The following is a 27,607-nucleotide window of genomic DNA, read 5'->3' as shown; positions in this document are numbered from 1 at the left end:
TAGAAAAACCTGGTGGTTTAGAGGTTCCCGGGTCATTGTTACATTTTAGGAAATACGGATGTTGCCGATACATATAAAGTTCATCGGGGTTGGAATCGGGTTTCTCTATTTTTATACCTTTTTCCTTATTATTTTCTTTCGCTTTATTAAATTAGGTCGAGGTAATTTCTATAACATCATCGGAATCCTCATCGGGATCCGATTCATCGGAAAATTGGTAATCTTCCCAATATTTTGCTTCCTCGGCGGAAACACCATTGACCATTATTAACTTTGGTCCGCTGGTTGAGGATTTTCTTTTATTTAATCGATTTACTATAGGTATCAATATTTCTTCCTCCGGAACCTCTTCTTCTTCTGGTTCCTCCTCTTCTGATTCCTCCTCTTTCGGTTCCTCCTCTTCCGGTTCCTCCTCTTCCGATTCCTCTTCGGGAATTTGTGAATCTTCCCAAAATATATTCGACTCTTCATTATTATTAGATGAATCAATGGGATTTGTACTAGAGGTAGACATCTATCACACAATATCAAACACATTAAGAGGTTAATATATCACATAATATTTACATGTTAATAATATATAGTTTCCAACAAAAGTGTTAAGCAATCGTTTTTAAAGAAAACACGGTCGAAGTCCAGACTCACTAATGTATCCTAAGAAACTCGATAAGACACACTAATGCAAATTTCTGGTTCTCTAAGACTAACGTTCGGATACCAACTGAAATGTCCCGTTCATATTGATTATAAACGTTCCATATTAATTGATTTCGTCGCGAGGTTTTGACCTCTATATGAGACGTTTTTCAAAGACTGTATTCATTTTTAAAACAACCATAACCTTTATTTTATCGATAAAGGTTTAAAAAGCATTACGTAGATTATCAAGTAATGATAATCTAAAATATACCGTTTACACACGACCATTACATAATGGTTTACAATAAGAATATATTACATCAAAAATAAGTTTCTTGAATGCAGTTTTAACATAATATCATACAAGCATGGACTCCAAATCTTGTCCTTATTTTAGTATGCAACAACGGAAGCTCTTAATAATCACCTGAGAATAAACATGCTTAAAACGTCAACAAAAATGTTGGTGAGTTATAGGTTTAACCTATATATTAACAAATCATAATAATAGACCACAAGATTTCATATTTCAATATACATCCCATACATAGAGATAAAATTCATTCATATGGTGAACACCTGGTAACCGACATTAAAAAGATGCATATAAGAATATCCCCTATCATTTCAGGAAATCCTTCGGACATGATAAAAATAACATCGAAGTACTAAAGCATCCGGTACTTAGGATGGGGTTCGTTAGGCCCAATAGATCTATCTTTAGGATTCGCGTTAATTAGTAGATCGGTTTACTAATTCTTAGGTTACCAAGCAAAAGGGGCATATTCGGCTTCGATCATTTACCCATATAATGTAGTTTCAATTGCTTGTGTCTATTTCGTAAAACATTTATAAAAATGCATGTATTCTCATCCCAAAATATTAGATTTTAAAAGTGGGACTATAACTCACTTTCACAAATTTTTACTTCGTCGAGAAGTAAGACTTGGCCGCTGGTCGATTCACGAACCTATAACAAATATGTACATATATATCAAAGTATGTTCAAAATATATTTACAATATTTTTAATACGTTTTACTGTTTTAAATTTATTAAGTCAGCTGTCCTCGTTAGTAACCTACAACTAGTTGTCCACAGTTAGATGTACAGAAATAAATCGATATATATTATCTTGAATCAATCCACGACCCAGTATGTACATGTCTCAGGCTAGATCACAACTCAAAGTATATATATTTTTGGAATCAACTCAATCCTGTATAGCTAACTCCAACATTACTGCATATAGAGTGTCTATGGTTGTTCCAAATAATATATATACATGGGTCGATATGATATGTCAAAACATTTGCATACGTGTCTATGGTATCTCAAGATTACATAATATATTAGAATACAAGTATAATACAATATAAGTTAGCTAGGATATGATTTGTATAGAATTATTACAATATTTCCCGTAGCTACAACAATAAAAAAAAATATCCAATCTTGTTTTACCCATAACTTCTTCGTTTTAAATCCGATTTAAGTGAATCAAATTGCTATGGTTTCATATTGAACTCTATTTTATGAATCGAAACATAAAAAGTATAGGTTTATAGTTGGAAATATAAGTTACAAGTCATTTTTGTAAAGGTAGTCATTTCAGTCGAAAGAACGACGTCTAGATGACCATTTTGGAAAACATACTTCCACTTTGAGTTTAACCATGATTTTTGGATATAGTTTCATGTTCATAAGAAAAATAATTTTCCCAGAAGAACAACTTTTAAATCAAATTTTATTATAGTTTTTAATTAACTAACCCAAAACAGCCCGCGGTGTTACTACGACGGCGTATATCTGGTTTTACGGTGTTTTTCGTGTTTTCCGGTTTTAAATCATTAAGTTAGCATATCATATAGATATAAAACATGTGTTTAGTTGATTTTAAAAGTCAATTTAGAAGGATTAACTTTTATTTGCGAACAAGTTTAGAATTAACTAAACTATGTTCTAGTGATTACATGTTCAAATCTTCGAATAAGATAGTTTTATATGTATGAATCAAATGATGTTATGAACATCATTACTACCTCAAGTTTAGTAGGTAAACCTACTGGAAGTGACAAGAAATGATCTAGCTTCAAAAGATCTTGGATGGCTTGAAAGTTCTTGAAGTAGAATCATGACACGAAAACAAGTTCAAGTAAGATTATCACTCGAATTAAGATAGTTATAGTTATAGGAATTGAATTAAAGTTTGTATATGAGTATTACCTTGATTTAGAATGATATCTTACTGTAAACAGCAAGAATTTCTTGAGGTTGGATGATCACTTTATAAGATTGGAAGTGGGCTAGTAAACTTGGAAGTATTCTTGATTTTATGAAACTAGAACTTGTAGAATTTATAAAGAACACTTAGAACTTGAAGATGGAACTTGAGAGAGATCAATTAGATGAATAAAATTGAAGAATAAAAGTGTTTGTAGGTGTTTTTGGTTGTTGGTATATGGATTAGATATAAAGGATATGTAATTTTGTTTTCATGTAAATAAGTCATGAATGATTACTAATATTATTGTAATTTTATGAGATATTTCATGCTAGTTGCCAAATGATAGTTCCCACATGTGTTAGGTGACTCACATGGGCTGCTAAGAGCTGATCATTGGAGTGTATATACCAATAGTACATACATCTAAAAGCTGTGTATTGTACGAGTACGAATACGGGTGCATACGAGTAGAATTGTTGATGAAACTGAACGAGGTTGTAATTGTAAGCATTTTTGTAAAGTAGAAGTATTTTGATAAATGTCTTGAAGTCTTTCAAAAGTGTATGAATACATATTAAAACACTACATGTATATACATTTTAACTGAGTCGTTAGGTCATCGTTAGTCGTTACATGTAAATGTTGATTTGAAACCTTTAAGTTAACGATCATGTTAAATGTTGTTAACCCAATGTTTATTATATCTAATGAGATGTTAAATTATTACATTATCATGATATTATGATATATTAATATATCTTAGTATGATATATATACAGTTCAATGTTGTTACAACGATAATCGTTACATATATGTCTCGTTTCGAAATCATTAAGTTAGTAGTCTTGTTTTTACATATGTGGTTCATTGTTAATACACTTAATGACATGTTTACTTATCATTTATCATGATTAAACATAGTGTATTAATATCTTAATATGATTCATATGTATTTAGTAAGACGTTGTTATAACGATAATCGTTATATATATCGTTTCGAGTTTCTTAATTCAATAAACTCAATTTTATGTATATAACTCATTGTGAAAATACCTAATGAGATACTTACTTATCATAATATTATGTTAACTATATATATAATCATATATATGTCATCATATAGTTTTTACAAGTTTTAACGTTCGTGAATCACCGGTCAACTTGGGTGGTCAATTGTCTATATGAAACCTATTTCAATTAATCAAGTCTTAACAAGTTTGATTGTTTAACATGTTGGAAACACTTAATCATGTAAATATCAATTTCATTTAATATATATAAACATGGAAAATTTCGGGTCACTACATCCAACACATCTTCGATCAGAAGCAACTGAATATGAGACAGCGTCGATGGATCGAGACGCTGAATGACTATGATTGTGAACTTCGTTACCATCCTGGTAAGGCCAATGTTGTAGCTGACTCTTTGAGCCGAAAGGAGAGGATGGCACCTCTTCGTGTTCGGGCACTGAACATCACCATTCATTCGAATCTCAACAGCCAGATCCGAGTAGCCCAAGATAAGGCTCTCAAGGAGGAAAATATATCTCATGAACACTTGAACATTCTCGTCTCTCGATTCGAAGTTAAGGAGACGGGACTTCGATATTTTGCCGGAAGAATATGGGTACCTCGTTATGGAGATCTACGAAACCTTATACTTGATGAAGCCCACAAGTCGAGATATTCGATTCATCCAGGAGCCGGCAAAATGTACCACGATCTTAAGGAACAGTATTGGTGGCCTAATCTTAAGAAGGACGTTGCAACTTATGTTGGTAAGTGTTTGACTTGTTCGAAAGTTAAGGCCGAACATCAAAGACCTTCTGGGTTACTCTAACAACCAGAAATCCCACAATGGAAGTGGGAAAGGATAACAATGGATTTCATTACCAAGCTACCAAAGACGGTGGGCGGATAAAATACCATTTGGGTTATCGTTGACCGTCTTACCAAGTCTGCACACTTTCTAGTTATGAAGGAAACGGATACGATGGAGAGACTCGCTCAATTATACATCAAAGAGGTTGTATCTCGTCATGGTGTACCTTTATCGATCATCTCAGATCGCGATCCCCGTTTTGCTTCTAGATTTTGGCGTTCTTTGCAAGAAGCCTTGGGAACTCGTCTCGACATGAGTACTGCTTATCACCCACAGACCGATGGTCAGAGTGAACGCACAATTCAGACTTTGGAGGACATGTTGCGTGCTTGTGTCATTGATTTTGGAAAGGCTTGGGAAAGGCATTTGCCGCTAGCCGAATTCTCTTACAACAACAGTTATTATTCGAGTATTAATGCCGCACCTTTTGAAGCGTTGTATGGTCGCAAATGCCGATCTCCTATTTGTTGGGCCGAAGTAGGCGAAAAGTAAATCACCGGACCCGAGGTAGTCCATGAAACAACGGAGAAGATTGCTCAAATTCAAGCGAGACTTAAGACGGCCCGTGATCGTCAAAAGAGTTATGCAGACCTCAAACGTAAAGACTTTAAATTCAACGTGGGTAACCGTGTAATGTTGAAGGTTGCACCTTGGAAAGGTGTGATCCGTTTTGGAAAACGTGGAAAGTTAAACCCAAGATACATTGGTCCTTTTGAAATTTGGAGCGTGTGGGACCCGTTGCTTACCGTTTGGATCTTCCAACTCAATTGAGCTCAGTTCATCCTACCTTCCACGTGTCAAACTTGAAGAAGTGTCTTGCTGCACCGGAACTTGTCATACCACTGGAAGAACTTACAATTGATGACAAACTCCACTTTGTGGAAGAACCTGTCGAGATTATGGACCGTGAGGTCAAAACTTTGAAACGCAACAAAATTCCGAACGTCCGAGTACGATGGAATGCCAAACGAGGACCTGAGTTTACCTAGGAGCGAGAGGATCAAATGATGCAGAAGTATCCTCACCTTTTCCCAACTCCTCCATCTACCTCAGCTTAAAATTTCGGGACGAAATTTTCTTTAACAGGTGGGTAATGTAACGACCCTGGATTTTCCAACGTTTTATTATTAATAATTCATTTTTTTAATGCTTGCGTTTTAATAAACGTGTTCTTATACGTGTTACTTGTTACCGTATTTAACTTTACATATCCCGACTTGTCTTTGTGACACACGTACTTTGCGCGAATAATATTTTCGAATATTATTTACATTCATGACTAATTATTATTAGTCATTTTAATTAACTAAGGTTACTAGTTAATTACTTGGGCTTTATTTGATTAATTGCATACTTACTTGAACTTGGGCTTTTATTAATGTTAATGGACTTAGAAGCCCACCCTACTTCCTTAATGGACTAGTTAGCCCATCTTATTATGCAAGTATTACATTTAGGCTTAAACTAGTTTAGTTGGTAAAGGAAAGACTAGTTACTTGTTCCATTACAACACTTTCCCATAACAACTCACTTTATTACTATTTTGAGCCAAATGCATGCAAGAAACTAGTAGACATTTCCCTCCCTTGGCCCCTTGGAAACCGTCGGATTTTGTAGAGGATGGGGAGAGTTTTGTTTTCAAATTTTGGTGACTTATTTACTAGTATTCCATCTCATTTCTTCACACACACTTACTTACTTTTTCTCTCAACTTTCTCTCATTTCTTTTCTCTCAAAATATTGTAAGTAACAAGGCTTCTCTTTCTCCCTCTTTTCTTTGAAAAACCGTAGCACATACAACCCTCATCATCATCATGTGCTTGTTTAATTACTTGTTCTTGTTTGTGGTTTACTTACTTGTTATTGTAGTTGTTACTTACTAGTTATTAAGAATCAAACTCTCTAGTTTGTTTTTCACTTTATCTTGTTCATACAAGAACCTACAAGAACATAAACTTTCTAGTTTATGTTCTACATTTAAGGTTTTGAAAGATTGAAAGTTCATGAGTTGTAAATCATTACTTGTGTTCATGTTTGTAAACTTAAAGTTTACTTTCTTAAGGATCAAAAACCTTGGCTTGAATCTTTCCAAGTATGAACAACCATAAACTTAGTACTTGTAGATATAATTTATTTCTTCATTTTGTACATGTATCAATTGTTGGTTAAATGGTCAAGTATTACAAGTTAATCTTGATCTCATACTTTCTTGAACTAAAGTTAACTTTATAATTTCAAGAACATGGAAGTATAACTTTCTAGCTATAACTTCACATACTTATGAAAGATCTAAGTTTCTATAGCTTATGGTCTACTTATTTTGTCATAATCAAGAGCTTATGAGCTTACATACACTTTACAAGATGAAAATCTAAGTTACATAACTTATGGTTTCATGAAAGTAAAGATTCAAGTATTATAACTTAGGATTTAACTTAGTAACTTTAGATCTAGACTTTTGGGTCTTGGATCTTCAAGATCTAACTAAGAACTATGTTCTACAACTTAAGATCTTGATTATTTAGTTTACTTTCAAGTTTGTAGCTTAATATTACTTTTAGAGTTCATGTATGTGTCGGATCTAAGATCTTGATGTAACTTTGGTTCATCAAACTACTTGCAACACTTAATTAAGTTATGCTACTTATTTTAGACTTACACTTGTTTTATGATGGTCAAAACTTGGTAAAGATGATGTAAACACATCAACGAGTTGTACACTTGAAGCTATATTCATCAAGGATGAGAACCGTGATGAACGTCAAGCACCAAGAACCCACTGGAACACACTGTTTACTATTTTTTGGAACTGATCAGAATACCTGAGCTACTGTAAAGTTGATTTTCAGTTATCTCTGTTCGAGTAGATAATTTTCCGTTCAAGACTCGTCTTAATCCGAGTTACGGTTTAGGATCTATGGCCCTCCGAACGTCACTATGTCCTTTTAACGTTGTGCTGAAAATTCTGACCTACTCGCACTTAAACCGTCTCCACGGTCAAACAAAGACGAGTTTGCTTCTGGAATTTTTACCACAACTAAAGGACTCATATACGGAGCCATGGCCACTAGTCTCACCTTATTTTAGTAGGTATAGAGGCCGTGGTGACTGATCGAAGTCAGCCTTTGTTTTAAACTCTTTACTTGATTGAAAACTTACTTTACCCTTTTGACTTAATGATGAATGATGATGATACTTAAGACCTAATTTACATACATTTAAACCTATTGGAACGATTTACTGACTTAGTAATATTTGACTTAGGTTGAGGACTTTTCGGACCTACATACTTGTTTACTTCCCGACTCAACTTTACTACTACTTTACCACTGTGAGTTATAGCATCCCTTTTTACTTTAACTATTTTGGGAACTGAGAATACATGCGCGTTTTACGTTTTACATATTAGGCACGAGTACTTAAACTTATTATATGTGTGGGTTATACAACGGCATAAACTTTCCCCTTAGCTCGGTAACGTTTAGTCATTGGTCTTTGAACCGGTGAACGCGGATCTTAGATATGGATCCATAGGGTTTGACATCCCCACTCGGGCTAGTAACGCTAGCATTTAACGGGTGTTTAATACTTTGTAAACATACGCACTCGCCAAGTGTACTTTCAGGGGGTTATAAACGTTAAGTTAGTTACCAAGTGCCCACGGTTAAACATATACTTTACATAGTGTTTTAAAATGCTCTTTGTAGCACTGAAATCTCGTGGCCTACCTTACATTACTGTTATACTTAAACTATAGCTCACCAACCTTTGTGTTGACGTTTTTAAGCATGTTTTTCTCAGGTGCTTAAGGTTAGCCGCTTCCGCTGTTGTACTAGTCATGCCTCGTAGACTTCCGCTGTGCTTTACTAGAGATGTCACCGCATGAAACACTTTATCTTGCATTCAAACCATAATACTTTTGAAACAATGATTTGTAACGACCTAAGGGTCACGCACTATTATCTTTGCTTCTATTCATAGAAGCATACTTTTGATGTAAAACATTCGACGTTAGTTATGACGTCACCTTTTATCATGAATGCAAACTTGTTTTGAAAACGCATATAGTATTTGACCTTGTAATGATCCTGTTGTTGATGGTCCGTACATGTTGATTTAGTACGGGGCGTCACAAAAAGTCTAATGCTATCTCACGAACTTTGAAAAAGATTGATTAGGTTATGGCTAAGACGTGTTCATTGACTTATTCATCAATGCGTATGCAGTGTTTTATCCGTACCGGATTTCAGACCATAGCCCGGTTATTTTGAGGATTCCATCGCAAGGTAGTACTAGGCCGAAATCTTTTAAGTTTGCTAATTTTGTTACTTTTCGTGAAACGGTTAAGGATGGGTGGAATATGGAGGTTCTGGGGTTAAAATGTTTCAAGTAGTAAAGAAATTACGTGCATTGAAAAAACCTCTTCGTAAGCTTACATTGAGGAAGGGGAATCTTCATGATAGAGTTATTGACTTGCATAAGCAACTTGACATTGCACAAACTGAGCTAGATAAATTGTCGGATTCTGTTACTCTTTGAGAGGAAAATAAAAATCGGATGGTGAAAATGGGGACGAAGCCTTTAAGTTATAGGAGAAGTATGGAGGTGGTGGTCAACAAGTGTGTAAATGACATTAAAATGGCATAAAAGCCATTACATTCATGAGTTACAGTTTTGAATGTTAAAGTCTTTTGCAAATGAGGTGACTTTGACCTTAGAGGCTAAGTAACTAACTTGGTTGAAATTTTAGAAGGTTTGACTATGTTGTTGACCCGGAATGACCTCTGCTGCCGCCTGAAATGGCTCAACCACCGACTAGGAATGTCTTCTCATCAAACCACAATTTGGAAGTTGTAGAACTCTGTATTGTGGTCGTCTTGCCTTCTGAATCACCTTAATCAGAGTCTGGATGAGTAAGTTATGGCCAAAACAGCGACATCGCCATTTGTCTTCCTTTCTTCTCTTTATCCAGTCGTTCAACATGTGGCTGAGATATCTTGGCCGGCGGCGGGGCTTCCAAAATCACCAAATCTTTATCTTTTAATCTCTTTTCTAAATTCACTTCAATAAATCTTCTTTTGTAGCAGTTTTCGGGTGTAACACTATCCAAAACCAAAAAGCACACTTAGTGTTAGGGCGAGAAAAAGTCACGTTTATTGGCCAAATTGATAGATATTGCTCTAAAAAGTGTAGGATAAATTTGAATAATTTAGGAATATCAAAGAGTAAATAAACGGGAACATTCTCACGGAACAATCATTGCTAATCGGACGTTTGTTTTTGACCGGAGAAAATCACTTACGCTTGTTAACACTTTGATGGGTTGCACATCAAAATGTAATTTATAAGCTTGAGTGTCTCCTTTTCTTTAAATTTATTTTCGGGAGTCAGTTTACACTTTTATGGCTTGGATGACCTTAATACACTTTATGAACTCCAAAACAAAGCTGTTATGGTTAGGCAGTTTAATGGCGCTGAAAGTCTTAAAAATACATACGAGTTGAAAGGTGGTTCTCAAAGATTCAATATTCTTGAATTAATCATGTTTGACTGATGTCACCCTCAATACCATTAAATAATACGCTAATGACCCACGATGCAATTAATAGGTTAGACGCCTTCCTACGAAATCAATACACAAGAAACAACACCAATTTCCATATCATTTTCATTGATTTCTTCTCCTAATTTATAATCAAAATCACCCCTTTTTCCCAATTCTGTATCTTTTTCACATTTCACGCGTCAAGATCCTTCCTTTTCAAGGTATTTCTTGAATTTCAAATCTATTGTAGAAATCCCAATTAATACAGTAGGTGTAGTTAAAGTTTGATTTTGAAGCTTGGGTTTGATAAAAGTTTTGATTTTGATGATTGGGTTTCATAAAAGTTTTGATTTTGATGATTGGGTTTGATAAAAGTATAGATTTTTATGATTGTGTTTGATAAAAGTATTGATTTTGATCATTAAGTTTGATAAGGTATTCATTTTGGAGATCGGTAGGACTTGAAACAAGCCTAGGTTTATTTGTTGCTGTATTATATATATACATTAAGTGTTGTAGAATGGATAATAACTATAATCCTTCATCTCCTTATAATCCATACCCTTATGGTTACCACCCAAATTCAGCTCCATATCCACCACCTGCTAATTATCCCCAATACCCACCTCCTAATTCATCTCCATATCCACCACCTTCAAACTATCCCCAATATCCACCTCCAAATTCAGCTCAATATTCACCATATCCGTACCAATCGCCGCCACCACCGCATTCCGCCCCGCCGGGATACGGTTACCCTCCTCAACAACCATTTCCCGGTGTACCACCACCATATCAATACCCTCAGGGATATGGCTATCAATCACCCCCACCACACCATCAAGAAAGCTCTGCCCCACCATTACCACCTGCCGAAATCCAATCTAATTACCATCAATACTACCCGGAAAGCGGTAGTGGTGGGCCCACCCCGAGCTATGGTGTTAGTGGTTCCAATGCTTCAAGCAACCGCCCTTCACTAAGCGATGACGGTTATTCGTCAAGTAGCTCGACTCCATTGTACCCTCATTTAGATTATCAGTTTGGGAACTTATCTGTGTCGGAAAATTTACCATCTGCCCCCGCATCTCCACCTGCACCAGCAGCATCTACGGCGGCTGCATTACCACCCTCCGCCCCAAATTATCAAAGTGTGAGTGCAAAATATGAGAATACGAATAGTTTTTTTGGGCCTTCACCGGGCTATGGAGGGTCTCTTTCTCATAGTGGTTCGCTTGATTTGTCTCAACAACCAAATTTTGGGCACGCGCCTTCATTTATTGATCCAAATAACAATCAACAGTATCAAATGGTTCCATTAACGCCTTCTAAAAAGGCGTTAAAAGTTCTACTTTTGCACGGGAATTTAGATATATGGATTCACGAAGCGAAAAATCTTCCAAATATGGATATGTTTCATAAAACAATGGGGGAAGTTTTCAATAGATTACCTGGTAGTAAAAATAAGATTACTAGTGACCCGTATGTTTCTATTGCTGTAACAACTGCGGTGATTGGAAGGACTTATGTGATTAGTAACAGCGAAAATCCTGTTTGGAAACAACATTTTAACGTCCCCGTTGCTCATCATGCTGCTGAAGTTCATTTTCTTGTTAAAGATAGTGATGTTGTTGGGTCTCAACTTATAGGAATTGTTGCAATTCCCGTTGAACAAATATACTCAGGAAATAGAGTTGAAGGATTTTATCCGTTAATCGGCACAAATGGAAAACCATGTAAGAATGGGGCGGGTTTGGGACTCACAATTCAATACTTCTCAATGGAAAAATTACGATTATATCATAACGGGGTTGGATCCGATCCTCAATTTTTCGCAGTTCCCGGGACTTATTTTCCATTAAGGCAAGGTGGGAAGGTGACGTTATATCAAGATGCACGTGTGCACGATGGGAGTCTTCCGGATTTTAAGCTTGATCAAGGTGCACACTATGTTCACGGGTCTTGTTGGAATGACATATTTGATGCAATAAGTAAGGCCCGACATCTAATTTATATAACGGGATGGTCGGTGTGGCATCAAGTGAAATTAGTCCGTAGGGCTAATAAACCTGAATATTCTCTTGGTGAACTTTTGAAATTGAAATCACAAGAAGGTGTGAGAGTTTTGCTTCTTGTTTGGGATGATCCTACTTCCCGAAAAATTTTGGGCTACAAAATAGTAAGTTGTATTGTTGTTTATTATTTTAACAGACGTGATAATTAAATTCAAGTTAGATAATAGTTGTTATTATAATATTATCTTCAGGATGGACTCATGGCTACCCATGATGAAGAAACTCGGCAGTTTTTCAAGCACTCTTCAGTGCAAGTATTGCTTGTTACTCGTATGGCCGGTAAAAGACTTAGTTGGATGAAAAAGCAGGTACGCAAGAACTGAATAAAATCTTAGTGTGTTTTTTTATACTTAAAAAATGTATATATTAGCCTATTAGGCATCAATTATACATCTTTAATAACGTAATAACTAGAAATCTTCTTATGGATATGAGAAGGTTACACCTTTTATAATGGGCTGATATGAACTTCCTGAATTCATACAAATCGAGTTGTTGTAATCAAATCGAAAGCCTTAGAAATCAGAATCAGGCCTTGAGTATTGATACAAAATGAATACTTAATTGAGAATCAAGATAATCACAAAAGATTACAGAGTAGGAGGGGGAACGAGTGTTTACACACTGCACAATTCATAAGATAACTACTATAACATGATCATTAGGTATTTATAGATCCAATCGTTAACCAGCTAACTGTAACTAATGCTGTTAGTCAATTACATTATGTTATTCTCTCGTGACTTGCACACCAGTTAACTACTTTGCACATGTTCTGCACGTGTATTAACTAACTCATGACATAGACCATCATTTCTTAAACTGTATCAACCATATGGGCATATAAAAATATTCAAGTATGATTAAGCAAGCATTTTATCATTAATGATAGGTCTTAATTATTCATTTGTTTCCAAATATTTTAAATGGGACTGCTAATAATTTCTTCTTCTATTTTGTTTTTAGGAAGTTGGAGCTATCTATACTCATCACCAGAAAACCGTAATTGTTGATACTGATGCCGGAAATGGTAAAAAAAGAATTATAGCTTTTGTTGGAGGACTTGACCTATGTGATGGCCGATACGACTCTCCACAACATCCGCTATTTAGAACACTACAAACAGTGCATGCAGATGACTTTCATAATCCTACTTTCACGGTGATAACTCTATTTTCTTTTTCATTTTTATTCTTTCTAACTTCTAGTTTGATTAATTCAAGTTAGACTATATAAAGATAGATTTTTATTGAGGACATAACATTATTTTTTTGAATAGACGAATCTTACGGGCTGTCCAAGAGAACCATGGCATGATATGCATAGTAAAATTGATGGTCCAGCTGCCTACGACGTCTTAACCAACTTTGAAGAGCGATGGTTAAAGGCTTCAAAACCTCATGGTCTGAAAAAACTAAAGACTTCATATGATGATGCATTACTTAGAATAGAAAGGGTGCCAGAACTATTGGGTATAAATGAGCTACCTTACGTTAATGACCATGATCCCGAAGGGTGGCATGTACAGGTGAATCAATCGATATCATCTTAGACGACATTTTTCTTCATTATTATTTTTTGTCATTAATATTTTTCGAATGATATAATTTGTTGTTACCCAATGCAGATTTTTCGGTCAATTGATTCAAACTCTGTTAAAGGCTTTCCGAAGGATCCAATCGAAGCTACCACCAAGGTGCGAGTTATGAACATTTTATTTGGAATTTTAAGTCTTTTCAAAAAATTAAATAGTATAGAAGTAAAAATAGGCGGGTTATGCCGTTGGGTAACAGGCTACCGGGATAAAACCAGTTGAGTTTGTAATGGGTAATTTACGAGGTTCTAATGGGACATGATGACCTGAAAATCTTTTTTTGTCCAAATTATTTAGTTTTTTCTGTAATAAATAATTAGTGTGTCAAATATCTTTACAAAAATAGATCTTCTAATCACACAATATGTTTTAAGTGATTTAGGAGCTGTTTCGCTTTGTAATACACTTTTAGTGACTTTCGACTCACTTTCTTTTAAGATTCTTTAATTTTTATTTGACATGTTTGATCCATCATAACTAACACATAACCCGAATTGACTCATTCATATAGTTATGGGTCGAAATCGTCAGATTTACTTGTAGTACTATTTTGTGTCTTCTATTTTTGCTTTACTTTTAAGTAGTATATAAAATATAAATATAATATAATATATGTGTTTTAATCAAGAGGGAAGTAGATTTTAGGAGGGAAGTGGGAAGTAGTTCTTTTTTATAATATTCTTCTAATCACACAATATGTTTTAAGTGATTTAGGAGCTGTTTCGCTTTGTAATACACTTTTAGTGACTTTCGACTCACTTTCTTTTAAGATTCTTTAATTTTTATTTGACATGTTTGATCCATCATAACTAACACATAACCCGAATTGACTCATTCATATAGTTATGGGTCGAAATCGTCGGATTTACTTGTAGTACTATTTTGTGTCTTCTATTTTTGCTTTACTATTAAGTAGTATATAAAATATAAAATATAAATATAATATAATATATGTGTTTTAATCAAGAGGGAAGTAGATTTTAGGAGGGAAGTGGGAAGTAATTCTTTTTTATTGTTTTTAGAAAATTTCACAAACGTTAAGATCAGGTGAAAATATGAACATTTAAAAAAGACGTGATGAATGTTATTATTTTGACCAGAAAACACTCGAAGAATAAAAGATTTTAGGAGGGAAGTGGGAAGTAATTTTTTTTATTGTTTTTAGAAAAATTTCACGAACGTTAAGATCAGGTGAAAATATGAACATTTAAAAAAGACACTTACTTTGTGATGAATGTTATTATTTTGACCACTAAACGCTCGAAGAATAACATTCATCACGATGAATATTATACCATACGTCATCAGGAATAACGATGAATGTTATTTTTCGAGCATTTTCCGGTCAAAATAATAACATTAATCACTAAGTGTCTTTTTTAAATGTTGATATTTTCTCCATATCTTAACGTTCATAACTAACTTTTTTTTTTAAAATTAAGAAAAAATTACTTCCCTCTTCCCTTCTAAAATTCACTTCCCTCTTGATTAGCCCCCATTTAATATATGTAATATATAGTGTGCTTTTCTCTATTTATAGATAGATATTGTCTTCAGCAATGAATAAATTCCTGAAATTAAACTTGTATAAACAGAATTTGGTTTGTGGGAAGAATGTGATGATTGATATGAGCATACATTCGGCATACGTAAAGGCTATCCGTTCTGCCCAACATTTCATTTATATTGAAAATCAATATTTCATTGGATCGTCATACAATTGGAGTTCATATAAAGACGTGGGTAAGAAAAATTTCTTTTAAATTATACTCATTGCATATGAACTCATGAGTATTATTAATCACTCTTTGCCATAATATTTTGTGTCTTAGGTGCCAACAATTTGATTCCTATGGAAATTGCGCTTAAAATCGCTAGTAAAATTAGAGCACATGAAAGGTTCGCTGTATATGTCGTTATCCCTATGTGGCCTGAGGGTGTCCCTACAGGCTCTGCTACACAACGTATTCTATTTTGGCAGGTATACACACATATATAGCTTTGACTAAATTAATACCAATATTATGCAACTTTTTTGTTCTCTATAATGCTATAAATTTCTAAAATTTCAATTTATATAATTTTTCTTGATGAAAACACTAAAGAATAGATATAATCTTGATGTTGAAAATTGGTATGTTTGACTTCAAATGGTCAATTAGCATTGTTTGTTTATGAAATGCTAATATGAAATGTTGAAAATCCTTTTTACTTTGCAGAACAAGACGATGACAATGATGTATGAGACCATACATAAGGCGTTAGTAGAAGTAGGGCTCGAGGGAGCATTTTCACCGCAAGATTATTTGAATTTTTTTTGTCTTGGGAACCGTGAAGACACTGTTCCACAGGTTAATATCGCTGTGGAGAGCCCCGGTACCGGAAATTCACCGCAGGTTTGACCTATTTTTCTACTATAACTTTTTGTCTATTATTATATTTAAATTTAAATATTATATAAAGTTCATCGAATATATATCACAAAGAAAATATTTAAAGTCAAAGTTGGAAACTGACACTGACAGTTATTTTGGACGGAGCGAGTATTTATCTGCTTTTGTAGACATATATATCATGGATGTTTGGATGTGCATTTTTATAGTGATTATTGTGATTAGTATTTATCATACCATCTTGATTTGTAATTAGTCTCTTTGACCTTTTTAAACGTCATGCTACAAGTCGACACCACGTGAAACCGATATCATCTATGAAGCACTATTAGGCTACATTAATATTTGATTAAATTATCAAACTGCGAAAAAAATATAAATAACGATTGTGTCTGTGTTGTAACCTCTAGCATCACATTATATTCATCATTAATTCTCAAAAAAAATATTGATTTTTAACGACCCTTTACTCATATCCTTGAACTTCATTAAAGCTAACAAAGTTGTTATTATTTTTATTGCAGGGTCTTGCTCGTAAGAACCGGAGATTCATGATTTACGTTCATTCAAAAGGTATGATAGTTGATGACGAATATGTAATAATCGGATCCGCTAACATAAATCAACGCTCTATGGAGGGAACTCGAGACACGGAGATTGCAATGGGAGCTTACCAACCAAATCATACATGGGGGACCAAACTCTCCAGTCCGCGAGGACAGGTAACCATTTATTTTATTTTTTTTATTATTAGTAGAACTTATTATCCCACGCTGAAAGTTGGCATCGAAATTCTAAAATCTTATAAAAAATTTATTATGATTTTCTTTTCTAGGTATATGGGTACCGAATGTCTCTTTGGGCGGAGCATCTTGGTCTTGTTGATGACCGTTTTACACAACCAGAATCTATCGAGTGTGTACGACATGTGAGAGCGTTATCCGAAGCTAACTGGAAACAATTTGCAGCTGATGAGGTAACTGAAATGAGGGGCCATCTTTTGAAATATCCCGTCGAAGTCGATCAAAAGGGGAAGGTTAAATCTCTTCCAGGACATGTAAATTTCCCAGATGTGGGCGGTCAAATCATCGGGTCGTTCCTTGGCATTCAAGAGAATTTGACTATTTGATGAGTGGATCCGTTTTTGGATAGTATTTTACTTGTTAGGATTAGGGTTCTTGAGATATTCAGGTTTTTTCTAGATTAACAGCTTGCGTCTGCAGAACGAATTTTGGTGTATAGTGTTATTTTCGGTTGTTTGTTGCAAATAGAGATCTTTATGTCCTGTTTGAAGTTGTATATTTCCGTTTATATATTGATCTCCATCAATCAAATTCCAAGATTTAGGACTTGTAAAACATTTGAACCGACCTGTAAACACAACCGAAAAGTTCAGTCATTAGTATGTCAAGAGTCAAATGGGCACTTGTATCCTACTAAAAGTTCCATTATATGTGCTGAAACATGAGGGGGAAAGGCTAGATTTCGGTTGTTTCAAGAGGTCTTGAAAACAGAAAAAACTAAAAAAAGTATTTTGTTGAGAGTGGGATTTGAACCCACGCCCTTTCGGACCAGAACCTTAATCTGGCGCCTTAGACCAACTCGGCCATCTCAACGTTTTATCAACTATTTTTGAAAATAAAATATTTGAACAATAGCAACAGTTTTATTCTGTACCAGTAATAATCAATATGCTCATATCGTATATGCATGGCTGGTCCTAAGAATTTGGATTACAGTGCAGGATTGTCGAAAATATGCCCTTTGACAAAAGTTTTATCCAACAAAAACACAATATTTTTAAGTGTTTGGAACCTAGTCAAATTAGTCGATTTTTAATGAATATATACAATACAATTTGTAGAGAGAAATGCAATCCAATCTATCTGTATTTAAATGTTAACTTTATATGTTTATTGAGTTAAAATGAATTCACTAGCTTTGCTTTTATTATTAAATTTCAATAGATAGATGAATCGTATTGATTAAAAAATAACTATAACATGTAATTCTAATACTAATCGTTAATAAGATTACGAATTATGAATTAAGAAAAAATTAATAAAAATGTATTTTGAATAAAAGTCTCACAGCTTATTAGGTACTACTCCGTAAGACCGTAACATTTTAGCGATAAGCAATATATTAATTTTCTTTTTTATAGATAAATAACAATAAAATATGAAGAAAAAAAATAATTTATTACGTTGATGAGTGCGTGAACTCATCGCATCGATATACTCCCCTAGCCTTTATTATTATATTATAAAATAAAAATAAAATAATCAAAGAAAAGGCAATAGTAGTCAGGGCCCACGTTTCTATCATCCCCGATTACCATTACTTTCCATCTTACCATCTTTTTCATCTCACCTCCTGCGAGTTAAATTAAACTTACTCAAAAATTCGAGTTTTTCTTTCAAAAATTCTAATGTTTATTTCAAAATTTCAGAATAACGGATCTTGAAAATTTGATGTCCCTGAATTTGTGATGCCCAGTGCAGTTGCACATGCCACGCCACCCTACCCTAGGCCCGTCCCTGGATATATGTTATTAATATCGACTTCAATTGAAGATTGAACAACAACAATCTATAAATATGAATATTCTAACTCTTTTCATTCAAAAGCATCAAACTAGTTTATCCTACTTGCATATTCTATTACATACGCCAATGGGGCTTTGCCTCATTGGTCACCATGTTAACATGGTGTTCGAGGAGACCAGGGTTCGAGTCTCGGGGGGGGGGGGGGGGGGGATTTTCGTGAATTAACTTCTAACCACTAACATTGCCTTTCAAAAAAAAAAAAAAAAAAAATATTCTATTACATACAAAAGTTGTGTTTCATAACTTATAACACGAACTAAGGGTGCGTTTGTTTACCTCTTAATGGAATGGTTCAGCACTGAATGCTGAACCATTCAACATTCAGTGCGTTTGTTTCTGACATCTGAATGACATATGGTGCTGAATGATTCAGAATTCAGAGCAGAAACACTCTCTTAACCATTAAGAGCCTAAATTTTCTGTAATGTTGTCCTGAAATCATATCCTGATCACTTAACTAATAAGTATATTAAATTTTTTATTAATGTAACACGTTAATAAGGTAGTTTTACTCATTTTATATCGTTTATTCTAAATAATTATCAAACAGCTTATTTTCATTCAGAGCAAACTTTATTCAGAGGTTCTGAACCATTCAGCACTAAATCATTCAGTTTTATCAAACGCACCCTAAAATGATTAAGATTTTCGATAAACAATGTTTCCACTTTAAACACTTTATGAGATTTTATGTGGCGGGACGTAATGTGGGTTTTGTGGATGCATCTAAAGGTGATTCGATCAACGAAAATGTTCAAATCTCAGTGGAAAAGGCTCAAGATGTTTACATGTCCGTTTAAGCTTTGTCGGATTTGGTCAAAAAAAGAAGGCTAAAGTGGGTGAGGTTACTTTCTTCTTTTTTTCTCTTTTTGTTTGTTTGTTGGTTTGTTGTGTTGGTTAGTTTCGTCCGCGCCTTGTTTTCTCTCGTTGTCTTGATTGTTGTTGGTTTGTGTTTTTGTTTTTGTTGTGTTTCGGTTCGTCCGTGTCTCATATGTTTCTGGGTTTCTTTTATCATGTGATGAAAGTCTCCTTTGTTTAATATAGTTCTTTTCGGAAATAGGAAACTTTAAACACTTGATTATTCAACTCTTCTCATATAAACAACTTGTTAATTTGAGCACGTTATGTGTTTAATTCATTATCATCATCAAAACGATTTTCCATGACAGAAATAGACCAAACAAAAATAGGAATTATACATAATTTATCATAATTTTGATGTACGAAACTCTAGTAGGGCATAACATTCCAATCATTAATTAATTAATTAATTAATGGGTTGTTTCCCTTTCCTTGCCTTTTCTAGTTCAGACTCAGCTTCTTTAAGTTGTTCTCGGAGTCTCAAAATTCTTACTTCTAACTCTTCTACTGTACCTCGAGTAACCAACGGTTGATACGGTTTCAAAAAATGTTGTGAAAATGCTTTTAATGCTTCAACTCCACAAACCTGTTAGTTAAAACAGATGTTCATTAGCCCATCATTACAAAAAATTCAATTTTCGGGTTCACCATATGTGCTGAGAAATTAAACCGTAAGGGGTTGCGGAGTGGCATTCCTAGGTTGCCAATAGGGTTGACTACTCAACAGGTCGTGTCAATTTATTCGCAAAGTGAATTGCCACCTTGCGGCCACGGAGGTTCACCATGCACGACTCCATGCAACTCGCAAAACGAGTTGTCGTCTCGAGATTAGGAAATTCCATACGCATAGCGATTTGGATCACGTGGGGCCCGAAAGGTAACTAAAAAAATGTGCTGAGAAACAGACTGAAAATAGGAAATTCCATACGGATAAATACAAAGCTTTTAAGAGAAAGAACAACTGACTGCTACTAGCAATCAACAAAGGAAACAAAGTAAAATGCTTGATACAATCAGAAGAAAACACCGAGAAGTTTCTGAGGGTAGATTAGTCCATTTACTTTAAAAAGGTTCCATCTTGGATTATGAAAAACAAAATCCTTTTGATGTTTGATTAACTCCAAGAAGGAAGTCCACTTTTGGGAGTCAAACCTTTTACATTTGGAATTTCTAAAACCAAATTAAAGCCAAGGTTGCAAAAAACGCTACTCGGGGTCCGGACCTTTTAGGGAATGCTCGGAAACTGGAGGTACTCGGATGTTGACCAAGCTTGACTTTGACCGATTTTGAATGAGTTTTGGCCGAATATTGAACCATTTTCCGAGTAATCCCGGGTTTTGGCTGAGTTTAACCGAGTACTCGCAGAGTACTCCAGACTTGCAAAAACCGAGTACTCGCCGAGTAATTCCGGGTTCAGCAACAATGGTTGCTCTTGGAGCTATTGCTTTTAGTTTCAAAATCTAGATATTTTAAAGGTAGTTACGATTTAATGTAAATAAACATTGCTCAAAATGAAAAAGAAAGACCCTCATGCATAATTAATGACCAAAATGAAAAAAAAAAAAAAAAAAAAAGTGTCAATTGACTCTCAAAAGTCAAACTTTTGACTTTTTGAAACAGAAAGTACCATTTAGTCATTTACAGATATAGTTAATCAAGAAAATGCTAACTCGTAACTAGTAATGAATCATGTACCTCTTGTGGCAGCAATGGTAACTTTGTAATATTGAAATCATCATACAACATATAGAACTGGTCTAGATATTTTTGTTGCATTTTCATCCGAGCTTTGAGCAGCTTCGATTCAACACCTTGAATTAAAAGCCATAAAAAGATTCGTGTACGCATTATATTTCAAATCTCAATTAACATATTGCATTCATATAAAAAAGACACCTACAAAATCAAGAACTCAATCCCTAAATCTAACCTCACAAAAAACATGAGAAATTGAGAGGCTGTACCTTCTTCATCGAAAAGCACTTGGTTTATAATAATATTATGTGTGTCGATCTCAAATTTTGTGAGTTCTTGCACTAGTCTCTCCGTCTCATATAACGAGAGGAATTCAGGGATACACACGCACACGAAAGTCGTCAAATCCTGCATTAGAGAGGAATTATTTTATATGTTAAAATTAGCTTATTTGTCCATGTTTATTGTTACAAGATTCATTTCGACTTGTTGCAACTTAAGGGTATTATAGGATTTAACCGATAAAAGAGTACCGGATCTTTGAATTGCTTGTTCACTTGTTCTATAACGTCTTTCATACCCTCGAGTCTTCCCAAGATTGCATCCTCGCCAAACTCTTCTCCAACACCAAACATACGAGTCATCTGCCATTAATTGTTATCAATATGCAAAAGTTGAGTTGCATTAACAAAACTACATATATCAAGTCTTTTATAATCCCATTTAAGAGCACTTAAGAAAACAAGAATTATGTCTTTTATAATCCCATTTAAGAGCACTTAAGAAAACAAGAATTATCGCGAGAACTTCCAAAACCAAGAAGTGGGTTGCAGAACAACAAACGTGATTGATACACCAAAATGTACAAGAGTTAAAGCTGATGGTACAATTACAACATACTATAACTTTGGTATACAAATCACCACCCCGAGGAAAAATAAAGATTTGACTGTTGGTACCCAACTACCCAGTGCTTGTTCTTAGGACAAAGGATCGTAAATACGGAGTATTTAGAGGTTCTACTCATTTAATAGTTAAGTGGGACCCACAATCAGATCTTAATGTCAACCAACATCATACAAATGGGACATGTAATCACATCTTCGTTTCTTATCACACCATAAACATGTGATCGACAAATTTAAATTGTTAAAGGAAATCCCAACACAAGTAGGTATAAGTTCAACTAGTAATTTGGCTAGTGCAAAATTGAAATTCTCACATGTGTTGAACATCTTACTTTGTCCTGTAAATTATTTTTATTAATTATTTTTATATATTTTTGTGGAAGGCAAAAGATATACCTGACCAATCAAGCCACCAAATTTACTCTTTAAAGACATCATTTTGGAAAGACCTTTCTCTAATGTTGACGGAAACTGCAGTAAACGAAGTGTATGACCAGTGGGAGCAGTATCGAAAACAATTACCGAGTAATCCATGGTCTGCACCAACCTAAAAACACAATCAATAAATATTTAAGATAAAGACTAGAATTGTACAAATCTTTACCTGATTATAAAACATTAGGCATTTCGAGGGAAATATATTTGCACCAACAATGTCACCTAAATATTCGGCTAGTAAATTTCAAAGGCAGGATACCTAGTTACCCTTAGCCTATCTGAAAATAAAACATGATATCGCTTTTGGTAAAACAAATCTTTTCTTCCACCTTCATCGAAGGGTACTTGAGACATCTTAATAACATCCGAATATTTCTGCTAAATACAACTCATACCTAAAATAGTACTTTCTTTCACATTTCAGCAATGCTATTAGGGAAAACGTAACATCTGAAGGCTTAAAAGGTTCCTATCCTCTAACTTTTTAAAAGATCCAAGGTTTCAAACCTTTTATAAAACGAAAAGAGGATTAATTTCCAGAGTTGTGGAACTCAAAGTACTTGGTTTTTCAACTCGGCGAGGGTACTCGGACAAAGCCGGCTAAAACTCGGGATTGCTCAGGAAATAGTCAAAATCGGTCAAATTCAAACTTGGTCAGCATACAAGTACTCCTCGAGTTGCCGAACACTCCCTAAAAAGTCCCGACCGAATACTCCACGGAGAGCGATTATTGCAACCTTAAATAACAGGATAACTTGGATTGATATAAGACAGTAAGTAACTATTTAACAGCTTTTTGAAGCTTAGTTAGTTATTTTTGTCCTTTTGAAATTTATTGAAAACCGACACTCACTTTAGCATCTCAGCAAAGCTCATAGCCTCATCAATACCAGGAATTGAATTTGCTAAATCTGACAGGAAACCATCCATTCCATCCGAACTACCCGTATCTTCATTCTCCACTGTGGGATCCACCTCCTGCAAGACAGAACGGAAAATTAACATGTTTTTATCAATTGGTAAATCGATTACTCTTAATCCAGATCATGTAAACCATAAGTTAACATAACGCCAAAATGCTTTAATCAATTCTTAATGTTATATCAGTTACAAAACACTCATTGTAGCATAAAAGTTGGTAAACTTGTTAGCTAAAGAAAGAGTTGGCTAAAATCCCATGTAACAAGTCCATATGGAGTATTATTGGGAGATTGGTGGTAGCTGATATACTTCATTTGGCAGGAAAGAAATTTCAGAATTTTTAAAGGTGAACGAAGAACAGTTGATGTCGTTTGTAGTGTTATTCAAGAAGTGATTAGGTTAAGGCTAGAGGGTCTTAAAATAAACAACTCAGATCAGGTCAGAAATGCAGCTGGTATTTGGAATTTTGGTATGGAGAGTGTCATGGTTCAAATAAATACTAGTTTAAATGGTTGAGTCAATTTACTGCTGGATATGTAGGTGGATCTTGTGGTATAGGGTTTTTTGGTTATATGCAGGTTTGACTTATATTAGTCAAACTGTTCGTGGTCATTGGTTAGGAATTTTAAGGAATATGTGTAAAATTAGAACATTATATGGTTACTTGGTATTTTTGTTTGTTAAATTTTGTAGGTATCCCATTCTGGAAATGTTGGTGTGTCTTTTGGAGCAAAGTCTTTCTTGAGTCAAAGATTAAAGGTTTAAAAGATTTGAAAGATCAAGAGCAGGATACTTTAGAGTCATGTCCAAGGATATGGATCACTTTGAAGTATAAAGGTATGCATTGTGATTTGAATTTAAAATGTCATTTCTTGCAGGTGGTTCTTCAATTGGTTATGAGTCATAGGTCATATAGGAATGGAATTGGTGATTGTATAGACTTTGTCTTTTATTGGTTTAGGGATGATTTATGGTGAATGTATAGATTTCTATGCTTTCTAGTTTGGTTGAAAAGTGTAAAAGTGTTTCGGATGGTTCACTAAAAATCATCCCCCCATGTACTCTTCGTTTTTTGTTGATTTAAAATTCTCCGGGGTACCGTCCCCTTTTTCCAAAAAAAAAGAAAGAGTTGGCAAAAGGTGTAGATCGTCAGCGACACCCAAACCCTGTGTTACCTTTGGAAACCCACCAAACCCAACGCATAAGAGTCAAATGCCTGTAAAATACCTCCACCGAATACTCCCATGTGGCAGGAAGAGTATCATCCCACTTGGTCAAAGGTTGTAAATCTTTGCCAAGAGTAGAACTCGAACCTGCACCCATTTTGGTAAAGGCTTCCACATGGTGGGCCCAAGCTTCTAAGGCAACGGCTGACACTAAGCTATTAGGTCATTGGTGCTCAAGCAAGAACTAACTAAAATTCATATTTTCTAGTTATTTAGGGATAATGTCATAATGACACCCTAATGAGGAGTCTTTGATATATTAATAACTGTAAGCAAACTTCAATTTTTTTCTTATCTGAAAATTGACTAAGTTCACAATAAAACCTAAATCTCACCCAATTCGCATAACTCCTAAAGTCAACCAAAAAAACAGAAATTCAAGATTAAGACCCATCACCCAAGATCATAACTTTATTTACATGTAAATAACCACCATTCAACAACCTAATTGATAAAATAATTGAAACAAGTCTAAAATCCATAATTGTAATATTATATATATAAAAAAAAAAAAAAAAAAGTATGGAAAGACTAACCATGGCATACAAATTAGAGAAGCCATTAACCAAAGTAGGAGACTTTGTGAATCTTTGTTGAAAAGCATCACTTAAATTATGAGCAGGGTCAGTTGAAATAATAAGAACAGAGGATCTAACAGAAGCCAATAAGATTGATAAAATAGAACTACAAGTAGTTTTACCAACACCACCTTTACCACCTACAAATACCCATTTTAAACTATCTTGTTCCAATACATTCTGTATTGTTCCTTCTGGTATTTCTTCTTTACCAGCCATTTTTCCCCTGTTTTTTTTTTTTTTTTTCTTGAATATAAACAGAATCTTACACAAACCCTACTCAAAGGGATTTTTAGTGATGGGGTTTCTTTGTTGTCATGATTTTGATGTGATTAGTTTAGTTTAGTTTAGTTTAGTTTGGGGTAGATCTGGTTGTTGGGTTTATACGGAAAAGTAATAAAATAAATAAACATATCGAGTGTGTTTATAACTTGGACATAAAGTTTAGAATCCGTATAAATTAACGAAATATTATGTCTTGGTTAATTAAGATAAGAAAAATACTAATGACAGCCTTAGGGCTGTCTTTAAGCCATTCAGACACGTTTGAAATATTTGTACCTTTAAAGTAACCACCCACTCCTGTGAAAAACTACTTTTTATGTACTACTGTTTTATGCACAAATTTAATTCTTAACGACGGCCCTAAGGGCTGTTGTAGTGACCCGAACTTTTCCATGTTTATATATATTAATTGAGATTGATGTTTACATGATTAAATGTTTCCAACATGTTAAGCAATCAAACTTGTTAAGACTTGATTAATTGAAATAGGTTTCATATAGACAATTGACCACCCAAGTTGACCGGTGATTCACGAACGTTAAAACTTGTAAAAAAAAAAACTATATGATGACATATATATGGTTATATATATAGTTAACATGATATTATGATAAGTAAACATATCATTAATTATATTAACAATGAACTACATATGTAAAAACAAGACTACTAACTTAATGATTTTGAAACGAGACATATATGTAACGTTTATCGTTGTAACGACATTTAATGTATATATATCATATTAAGAGATATTCGTACATCATAATATCATGATAATATAATAATTTAAAATCTCTTTTGATATTATAAACATTGGGTTAACAACATTTAACAAGATCGTTAACCTAAAGGTTTCAAAACAACACTTACATGTAACGACTAACGATGACTTAACGACTCAGTTAAAATGTATATACATGTAGTGTTTTAATATGTATTTATACACTTTTGAAAGACTTCAATACACTTATCAAAATACTTCTACTTAACAAAAATGCTTACAATTACATTCTCGTTCAGTTTCATCAACAATTCTACTCGTATGCACCCGTATTCGTACTCGTACAATACACAGCTTTTAGATGTATGTACTATTGGTATATACACTCCAATGATCAGCTCTTAGCAGCCCATGTGAGTCACCTAACACATGTGGGAACCATCATTTGGCAACTAGCATGAAATATCTCATAAGATTACAAAAATATGAGTAATCATTCATGACTTATTTACATGAAAACAAAATTACATATCCTTTATATCTAATCCATACACCAACGACCAAAAACACCTACAAACACTTTCATTCTTCAATTTTCTTCATCTAATTGAACTCTCTCAAGTTCTATCTTCAAGTTCTAAGTGTTCTTCATAAATTCCAAAAGTTCTAGTTTCATAAAATCAAGAATACTTTCAAGTTTGCTAGCTCACTTCCAATCTTGTAAGGTGATCATCCAACCTCAAGAAATCTTTGTTTCTTACAGTAGGTTATCATTCTAATACAAGGTAATAATCATATTCAAACTTTGGTTCAATTTCTATAACTATAACAATCTTATTTCAAGTGATGATCTTACTTGAACTTGTTTTCGTGTCATGATTTTGCTTCAAGAACTTTGAGCCATCCAAGGATCCATTGAAGCTAGATCCATTTTTCTCTTTTCCAGTAGGTTCATCCAAGGAACTTAAGGTAGTAATGATGTTCATAACATCATTCGATTCATACA

General features: G+C 34.2%; 2 protein-coding genes and 1 non-coding gene across 4 annotated transcripts; 1 reads left to right on the top strand and 2 right to left on the bottom strand.

The window, feature by feature from the left end:
* The first annotated feature begins 10,583 nt into the window (after positions 1 to 10,583).
* LOC139872204 (phospholipase D gamma 1-like) lies at positions 10,584 to 17,716 on the top strand. Its single transcript, XM_071860044.1, has 10 exons — positions 10,584 to 12,473; positions 12,561 to 12,677; positions 13,336 to 13,530; positions 13,649 to 13,897; positions 13,997 to 14,065; positions 15,559 to 15,706; positions 15,796 to 15,944; positions 16,183 to 16,359; positions 16,881 to 17,078; positions 17,192 to 17,716. The coding sequence occupies exons 1-10, from the start codon at positions 10,815 to 10,817 to the stop codon at positions 17,483 to 17,485; spliced, it is 3,255 nt and encodes a 1,084-aa protein (XP_071716145.1). The 5' UTR covers positions 10,584 to 10,814; the 3' UTR covers positions 17,486 to 17,716.
* A 175-nt stretch (positions 17,717 to 17,891) lies between these two features.
* On the bottom strand, positions 17,892 to 17,972 carry TRNAL-AAG (transfer RNA leucine (anticodon AAG)). Its single transcript has one exon. It is a non-coding gene; the product is annotated as a tRNA-Leu (tRNA).
* A 2,094-nt stretch (positions 17,973 to 20,066) lies between these two features.
* Positions 20,067 to 25,997, bottom strand: LOC139872260 (ATPase GET3A-like). 2 transcript variants are annotated; one of them, XM_071860101.1, is made up of 7 exons: positions 25,551 to 25,997; positions 23,721 to 23,845; positions 22,826 to 22,976; positions 22,055 to 22,165; positions 21,791 to 21,929; positions 21,522 to 21,637; positions 20,067 to 20,412 (listed from the first exon to the last, which is right to left on the bottom strand). In XM_071860101.1, exons 1-7 carry the CDS (start codon positions 25,809 to 25,811, stop codon positions 20,233 to 20,235), a joined length of 1,083 nt encoding a protein of 360 aa, XP_071716202.1. In that variant the 5' UTR covers positions 25,812 to 25,997; the 3' UTR covers positions 20,067 to 20,232. The 2 variants fall into 2 exon arrangements, with proteins under 2 accessions (XP_071716202.1, XP_071716203.1); XM_071860102.1 differs by lacking the exon at positions 23,721 to 23,845 and having other exon boundaries at positions 25,551 to 25,765.
* Positions 25,998 to 27,607: the final 1,610 nt, after the last annotated feature.

The sequence above is a fragment of the Rutidosis leptorrhynchoides genome, chromosome 10, assembly GCF_046630445.1.
Source record: "Rutidosis leptorrhynchoides isolate AG116_Rl617_1_P2 chromosome 10, CSIRO_AGI_Rlap_v1, whole genome shotgun sequence".
NCBI lineage: Eukaryota > Viridiplantae > Streptophyta > Magnoliopsida > Asterales > Asteraceae > Rutidosis > Rutidosis leptorrhynchoides.
The sequence above is the reverse complement of the archived record's forward strand: the minus strand, read 5'-3'. Positions and strand labels throughout refer to the sequence as shown.